General features: G+C 36.4%; 1 protein-coding gene across 1 annotated transcript in view; it reads left to right on the forward strand.

Moving 5' to 3' along the window:
• RGS12 (regulator of G protein signaling 12) overlaps positions 1 to 8,933 on the forward strand; it is a 79,381-nt gene that overhangs the window by 32,286 nt on the left and 38,162 nt on the right. The window contains exon 3 of the mRNA XM_005424734.2: positions 4,042 to 4,063. Coding sequence (XP_005424791.2) covers positions 4,042 to 4,063 — 22 coding nt within the window. The remainder of the gene's footprint in view (positions 1 to 4,041; positions 4,064 to 8,933) is intronic.

Raw genomic sequence — 8,933 nt, forward strand, 5'->3', positions numbered from 1 at the left:
TTCGACTTGAGTGACAAATCTTGAGGTGGAGAAGAAGGAAATTTTTGTATTGTGTTACCTGGGTAGTTGTACACATGGGTTTATTTGCTCAATTTAAAGTCTGGGCTATAGGTGGGGTATTTTTTGGTTTTCTGCAGGATGTTGTTATGGCAGAATTGGACAGTACCTAGTCACTCCTCTGGGACCTGATCCATGTAAAATGGAACGTGTAAGGTAAAACTAAGTGGAAAGGAGTTTCTGTCGCCTGAAAGATGTCGGCAGACAAACTTCACACAGAGGTGCACACATTTAGCAGGTTACAGGCCATGAAAGCTAAAAGGTACAGCCTGTTCCAACCTTATGAACTTTCAGCCTTATGAATTATTCTCCTCTATGCCCTCTCTCCTTTTGTACCTTGTTGTTAGTACAAGGTACTATGTTGTCTACTTCTGTTCTGGGAAAAAAAATTAGGTACTCACAAAGCAGTGTTCTCCCTGATAATTATTGTAAGCTTAAACTATTTTAGATTTGTTGCTGGCAGATCCTGAACACAACATCAAAAGCTCACAGGCCCTTCTGGTTTTTCCACCTAGCCAAGAGAGATGATGCAAAGGGGAATGTAACATGTTTTCTCTTATTCAGAACTTTATGCTATCAAATATGTGCTGCAGCATTTGCCAGTTTAGAGAGACCTAGAGCATCTTTTATGCTGAATGGTAACTGGGAAGCCACTCTTCAGCTTGCTGGCCCTGCCACTGAGCTTCCCTCTCAAATCACAGAGATCCAGACCCTGCCCTGAAGTCCCTGGAGCAAGTTGCATCCCCCAACTTCGTGGGGTGTGTGAGTGTCTGTGTAACCCAGCTGCTAATCCAGCTAGATGAGCAAGCAGAGTTCCCATGAAGGGATATACTGGAAGGCATTTTAGCTTTCCTAAATTAGATTTATTTTTAAAATTTTAATAATGTGTTGCCATCAGATTCCTGGCATATACCGTGGGCTTCGTCCTAAACCAATTTGGTAACTGGGGTAATTGGAAGGACCAATTTCAGTTCTTATCTGGTTGTGAAAGATTTGATGGCTTCATACAATTAGATTTTATCTCTGGATGATAGCTCATAGGTACATTCACAACATATATGTTCTGGCATTTGGGATAAAATGCTTAAATACTTTAAAAAAAATCCTCACATTAGCCCTAACTGGCACAGACTCATGCCCTGTCCTTCCCCCTCTTTCAGAAATGGGTGCCTACAAGAGTATTTCGATTTTATAGCTTTCTCATACGTATGTTTTTCAATATGTGGTTCTTAACATGTGTGCAGGGTTAAATTTCATCAAATAATCAAACTTTTTATGTGTGGCACATCAAATTTTGTCCTAAAGAGCCTCCAGTGGTGGGAAACGTGAGTGCTGAAGAATGAAAAAAAGCCCCCAACATAAACTGTATTTTTAAAATGAGATCATCATAGTATTTAAAAAAATCTGGTCTTGCAACTTATACCTTTCAAAGACAAATCTAGACAAGTTTCAGCTGAACAGTTTAGAAGAGAAACTTCTTTGTGTGAATGTGGACTGCATGCAATTTCTGACAGGTTTAAACTGAGATTTCTGAGTACTCACAAACGTAGTTTGAACATATTATTGTGAATTCTTGCACAGTAATTACAAGCTTTAGTTTCTAGGCTTTATTGAATTAGGTGGATTTAGTTACACAGATGAATTGAAAGAAATGTTCTTAAAATATATTTTATTCTGTGATCTATAGAAATAAATGGATAATGCTGGGAACACGATAGGTATATTTAGTGACTCGGTAATGTAAAATATATTCCTCCTATAGGTGCTTTTCTAAAATGTTCTGACATAAAAATTACTAAGGCCTTGCTTGGAGAGATTTTAAGATGCTGATATATGTAATGTAACAAGGCATTTAAAATAAACAAGCAAAACCAACCCGTGGTGTGCTGAAAGTTCACTGCATTAACTTATGCTAAATAGATTGAGATAAAACTCTCAGTGTCCATTCATGATTGAGCTTTTCTATGAAATTGCACCGTTTTCTCTTGAAAATTATGTTTTATAATTGTTAACTTCCCAGTTTTTGACAGAAGTATTATAAATGTTCTTTCTGCTATCATGAAAATCCTAATAATTTTGCTTCATATCTTTCAAAATCATGAAGAATTTTGCTTAGTGTTTCAATCTAGGTTAATGAAAGGTAACAAAGTATATGAACATTCCTAAAATATAGATATTTTGAAAGAACTTTGGGTTTTTTTCCGTCTAATATGTAAACTGATACTTTACTTTGAGTCATCATTTTCTTTGTTCTTTTAGAAATGACATTGAAGTTGTTTATTCATTAACTGTACTGTACAGTGATGTGCTAAGAAATTAGAAGCAATCACATTTATAAACCAGATTTCAGTAATGCAAATTAAATTTTCTAAATTACCAACATTAATTAAGTTATGGCTTCTGAATTTATAACATGATCACTAGGCTTATGTGCAAAATAGAAGTAGAAAAGATGTCCTAAGCCCCACTGAAGGATTGTAACCAGAACCATATTTTTGATACCTGAAACAAAGCTATTAAAGGGAGATGCTTGGAGATACTTTTTGTTGTATTATTAATCTTCATAGATCCAGAGGCATTTACGTAGTTATTTTTTCATTTTTTTCAATTTTTTCTTTTAAAATATTTTTTCCATTTTTTCATTTAAAAAATCTTTTTCAAGAGAGGTGTATTTGTGTTTATCTGAGCTAGCACCAGGGGGATGATGTCAATAGAGGTTAGTTTAGACTGTGAAAGTGGCAGAATAGCTCAGATCCTCTCCTGGTGATGGGAATGGTGAAGTCACACCACTTTGTAACAAGCTCTTCAGGGATTGTTAACAGCAGGGTGAGAGCCTGCAGTGAAACAGAGAAAGAAATGAGAAGATATTACTAAAGGTTTTTGTGGATTTTGAAGAAGAGTGGGAATGTTTGTTGCCAAGGCTGAAAAATACAAACTATGGAGAGGTAGCTGTTAGCTTGAATTGTGTTTATATTTGTGCTTTTCTTCTTGTGTGTGTTTCTGACCTCACAGAAGTTTTAGATGCTGTAAGGCATTCTTTCCTGGCATTTTAATGAGCAGTACAAATGAAGAGAGTATTTTTTAACTATTTAGAAGGTTTCCTAAAGGTTTAAGGACACTTTTAATGACCAAGAAAAGATTGGCCAAACTAAAATAAAAATACTTTATATCAGTCATTAAAAAATCAATGCAAACTTAAGTCTAAAAATCATTTGTCCTCCAGACTTCAGTCACTGAGTGTCAAGGTTCAAGCATTGGAGTACCTAATTGGGAAATGGTCAGTACTTGGATTTAATGAGGTGTTGGATGCCTTTAGGTCATTTATCATGAAAGTTAGGAAGTTTAGGGTAGATAAGCACATAAACTTCAGCATTTCACTAGAATACTAATTGTTCTTGAAAATCTGATGTACCATAGGTAGAGGTGGTGAGGAGTTCTTACTCATTTCAAGTCAAGTTCTAGCTTTTTGCAAGCACTCTGAACATCCTTTTGTTTCTGTGACAGTTAGAAGTGACTGATGGGAAAGGTTTTTAGAGTCACCTGACTGACAAAACACTGAATTTTCATTTTAATGCTACATATCTCCAAATACTACAGGAAATTAAAAAATTAATTCATATTGTTTTCCAGTCTTTGCAGGTCAGTTTTAGGTATCTTCCTTGTCACAAGTACCAACTGATTGCTCCTCTAAGAAGGACTTTTGGGAGCAGTGTAGTTAGCACAGCAGGAAATGCTTCTTCCAATGAATATTGGTGGGCTGAAATCCCTGGACAGTAGTGGTTGAAAGGGGTGAATTTCATGCTGGGGAGAAAACAACTGTGAGAAATAACAACTGGCTTCTTTGGATTTTCCTCTCTAATATTATCACTTATTAATAAGATGATAAAAGTAGCTAACACTGCAAATGCTAAATGAATCTCAGAGATTTCTGATACTTGCCATGAAACTTCAGTAACACTCTTCTTTTTTTCTTTTTTATTGCAGTCAGCAACTGTTTCTGATGGAGGTAAGCTGAAGCTTGTTTTTACTTTTATAATGAAAAATAATCAATTTTCCACATTAAGCAACATAATATGCGGTAAATTATGTGCTATGTTACAAGATATAAGTCCAAGGTGGTGCAGAACTCTATGGCTGCTTTAGGAACTGTGCCAGTGAAAATATTGCAGGCTTGTGTTCACATACTTTCACTGGTTTATTTGCATAATATTTTTTTTGGGTACATTTGTATACGCACATTTTTATTATAACTAGGTTTCTTCATTCATAATAATAGAGACAGAGCTGGTAGACTTATGTGTAATTGGATGGGAGATAAAATCTCATTTTCTATTTTATTGTCCTTTACACATACCTTGTTTGCTTTTAAAGAGATGCTGTAGCTTCTAAGTTGTAAGCTGTGTTGGTACATTTGCTGAGGTTGAACTTTGTTAAGTGTGATCCTTTCTGAGAAGGGGGTAAGTAATTTGATATTTGTAAAATCCCAGCATGGAGCTTTTGCATTTCTGGAGTATTCTAAGTAAACTCCTCTTTATTGCACATAAGCTGGTTTGTTTCGATTTTGACATGCCTTTAATGTTTTAAAGGATGTCCACTCTTTGTTAAACATTAGAAGATGATTTCTCTGAAGCTTTGAAGTTAATTGAAACAGTTTAAAAAGGCTTCCTTAATGGAATAAAGGAATTTGTATAGTGGAGGGTATAAAGGAGATGGCTTTTCTCCTTGTCTTCTCTGTCAGGAGTTGGTTCACTTGATCCTGCAGAAAAACTCATGTATTTTTGCATTTGCTGTTCTCTGACAACATTACAAGACAAATTTATTAAACAAAAAGGGCAAAAGGGAACAAGATGTGTTGCCGTAATCAGTGCAGCGAAATTGGAGAAAAATATTTGGAATGCTAAGGATAATTTTTTTATATTACATGCAAATGTAAATGAAAATTAGCAATACTATTTACAAAACTTTTTCATATCCTAATTTCTGATTCATTCAAGACTAAAACTGCACTTCAGAAAAACATTGTTGTTTTGGTCCTTTTGCTGGAGCCATTTTCCAGTGGCTGACTTTGTCAGGTATTCTCCTTCTCTACTGCTGACACGGTCTAATGCTTTACTGTACTTCTGTCTGGATGAGAAGTAGATTCTATGTTGTATCTGTCTTGTCCACAAAGTGATAAAACAACAAACCAGAAAATAATAGTGTTTATTCTGCTTTCTATTTCTAAAACGTTGCCTGTGTTTTTCTGGGAAAAATATGGGTTTTTTTCCCCCCACATATTACCTTCTTGATATAAAAATCAAAGCAGACCACAGACTATCTGATTTTGTATGTAGCTGTTGAGGACCAAAAATCTGATTGATCTTTTTTTAGGTAAAATGTAATGTACTTGCGTCTTGTCTCCTCAAGGGGTCTTGTTCTGTGCTAATGAAAGTTATTTTGTTGCCTATCCAGACTTGGGAATTCCTGGGATAGTACTCATGCAATAATAATTTCAAGATTTTTATCCTTCCAGCTGAAAATTTATTTTAAAAATTCCACTTATTTTCAGTTCTTCCAATATTATTTATGTCTTATTCCAAATCTGTAGGTAATTGTTTTCACAATTAATTCTATACAGTTTTTTGAACGCATGAAATCTAAGGGCCATGTAAAGTCACGGAGGTGAAAAAACAGCCAAGAAGTTATGTGCTATTTTCTGCTGAGTTGTGTTCCCTGTTTTTTTAGCTAGTTCAGAATTGAACATGAACTCTCTCTTCATTGTTAAATGCTACTTAAGAAGGGGTATAATTTGTGCAAAAAATGGTAGTTGAACTATATTGAATAATATTGGAGCAATGCTTAAATACCCAGATAGTGGGTTGGAAAAATAGGAGCCAGAGAGATTGTAACCAGAAGAAGTGAAATTAAATGAATTTCTAATTCATTTTGAGCTGCATTGAGTAAAAAGTTGTGATTCATATGTGAATTATATTTTCTGGCATTTACTTTCATTGAATATGGCACAGCACAGAAATTTTTTGAGTTGTCCTTAATCTCACTAATATAGAAATAGATCCACAGACTTAGACATTTTAGGGTATGTTTAGTTTAGAGAAATTTTCACTAGTGTAACCATTAGTACAGCACTGCATACTTCCCTTCCTAGACTAAATCTTTGTCATCACAGAATCACAGAATGATTTGGGTTGGAAGGGACTGTAAAGGTCAACTTGTTCCAGCCCTGCTGCCATCCAACCTGGCCTTGACGCTTCCAGGGATGGGACATGTACAGTTTCCCTGAGCAGCCTGTTCCAGTGTTATCACCACTGTCAGAGTGAAAAATTTCTAATATCTAATCTAAATCTACCCTCCTTCAGTTTAAGTCCATTACCCTTTGTCTGCTCTTGCCAGAAGTCCCTCTCCAGCTCTCTTGTACCCCTTTTAGGTAATGGAAGGTGCTCTAAGGTCTCTCCAGGACCTTCTCTTCTGCTTAGTATTATTAATTAATATTATTATTTGTACATATAGTTAGATACTATAAATACTGTTGTTAAGCTTTGGTTTGGGAAGAAAATTCATGTGTAAAAAGCAATTATGTTGCTTTATATAAATCTCTTCAGTATGGTGGGAGGCACAATAGTTCTTTGTACATTTTCTTTCCAAAGTCAATGAAGATTTATGTCATATGGCTTTTATTGCGTTAGAGCCTGGCCCTGGAAACCATCTACCCCTTTGTGTTTATTTTATATTTTACATCCCAGCTTGTGCAAGGCTGGGAGGTTCTTATTAGCCAAAACTCTGCACTTGGGCATTGTAAGATAGCTGATGTGTAAATTAGTGTTGTTTCCAGATGTGCTGACCAGTGGCAGCTCTTAACTGTAATTGATTTGTGTAATGAATTGCAGACAAGCAGAATGCAAACTGTAATAATGCTTAGATGCAAGATTACTGCTGTAGATCAACTAGTCTGCTCTAGGAGTAGCAGGAACCATTTGATGTTACTACAGTGACCTGCAATTAGCAGGTTTCTGTTATTTCCCACCTCAGAAACTGTCCCTGGCTGCTGACAGTGGGAGTGTGTACACAGCACGCAGGCTGTGCCTGATGTTTTCAGCACTGTGCCATCTGAATTGTCACAGGGATGATCAATAGGCCCCTGCTAATGACTGACTTTGCTATTTATACCTGGAAGGCACTTTAGAAAGGAAAACCCTTAAGGTCAAAGGATCTATAACAGAAGTACCATCATCATTCATCTCCCAGACAGAGGTGGTGAGGTATCTGAGCTAGTGAGAATGTCTGAGTCAGTTCTCACCTGCTGTTCCCTGCAGAGATCAGTTCCACAAAGCTGAAATACTTCAGCCTAACAGATACTATATGCACACATTTTTTCGTAAGATACTACATTGCTGTAGTTTCTGCTTCTTTTTGCTTTTAGTGTTCATCACATGGAAAGAATTTTCATAAGGAAAAGTGTTCCTAAAGACCTTTCTGAAAGGAATCTGATGTTTGCAGTAATAAATAATGTAAAACTGTACTTTAGAAAGTAACTGAAGAAGGTAAGGCAAAAAATTCACAATGAAGTGCAAAATAAAGCAAAACACTGTTTATGCTTTTTGCAGTATAAATACAGATGGATTGTTTCCTCTAACAGGTATATGACTTATTTGTCAGTTCTGCTGGTGGTGCATGCTCACTGTAGCTGTGTTCCACTGTAGCATAAATAATTCAAGTTCCTTTAGCAGCAGTGGCAAAAGGTCTTTCCTTTAAATTATTTATGCAGCATTTTATAATGCCTTGTGTTAAGTATACTATTGCTTCCCTCTGCTTGAAGCAGCGAGGGTAAGGAATCAACTTGTTTAGAATGGTGTCAGAAGCTCCCAGGAGTTGCTGTGGGGAACTTTGTTAGCTTCCCTCATCCCAAAATTGCCGAGGAACAAACAATGTGCTGTGCAGTCAGACTAGACTGCACCCAATGGGTTCCGGGACGTTGCAGCTGAGCTTGGTATGGATTCAGAAGGATGGCTTTCAGTGAAGGGCTTGAAGTGTTTCATTAAGTGGCACCACAGTGGTTCTTACCAGCTTTATCCAGGTAAAGTATTTAGTGATTATATGATTTGTGTGTTCCTATGATTATGAGGAATGTGCTTAGCTTCTCACGACAAAATAAAAGTATTTGTAGGCTGAAGAATACATACAAATGCATACAAAATAGCCTTCATTTGTTGTATTCAGGCTTATGGCTTTATATTATCTAAACCAAAACTTCTGAAGCTATCCTATCCTGAATACTTTCAAGACTTAGTTGATTAAATGCCTGTATTTTCTTACATAATGCTGTTTTTGTAAAATAAATAAAACCAAGACCCTCCATGGAATGTGTAAACACAAAAAGTGCAAGACATTGTATTTTGAGATTTTTTAGATAGCATTCTGTGTCAGTTAATTATTTCCAAAAGATAATAAATGAAACTGGATGAGTTTGCACTTGAAGTAGTTTTTCCTCAGTAGGTATGGTTGCTATCAAGCAGAACAAAAATAAAATTAGGTCCCTGGGATTTGAAATGTTTGATCAAGGAGCCTCCTTTTACAGGTAATACAAGATAAGTCAGTGCTTCCAGAAGTGATGAAAAAGGTAGGCAGGCATTTGGAAACTTCCCAGCACTGCTGTATTCCATGTTGTCCATGCAGGGCTGGGATTTTTCACATTAAACTCCTCTAGCATCCTGAGATTCCCAACTGCTCCTTTTCTTTTTTAAAATACTTTCAAGGCAGAGGAGGAGGAGTCCCCTTTGCACAGCAGCCCTGTGGTGAGAGCAGATGAGGGTGGGATTCAGGGCTTTGTGTTTCCTCTGATGACCACCACAGAAGGCTCATTAGATGAAATATGTGACTGG

This window comes from Geospiza fortis, unplaced genomic scaffold, assembly GCF_000277835.1.
Source record: "Geospiza fortis unplaced genomic scaffold, GeoFor_1.0 scaffold147, whole genome shotgun sequence".
In the NCBI taxonomy this organism is placed as follows: Eukaryota; Metazoa; Chordata; class Aves; order Passeriformes; family Thraupidae; genus Geospiza; species Geospiza fortis.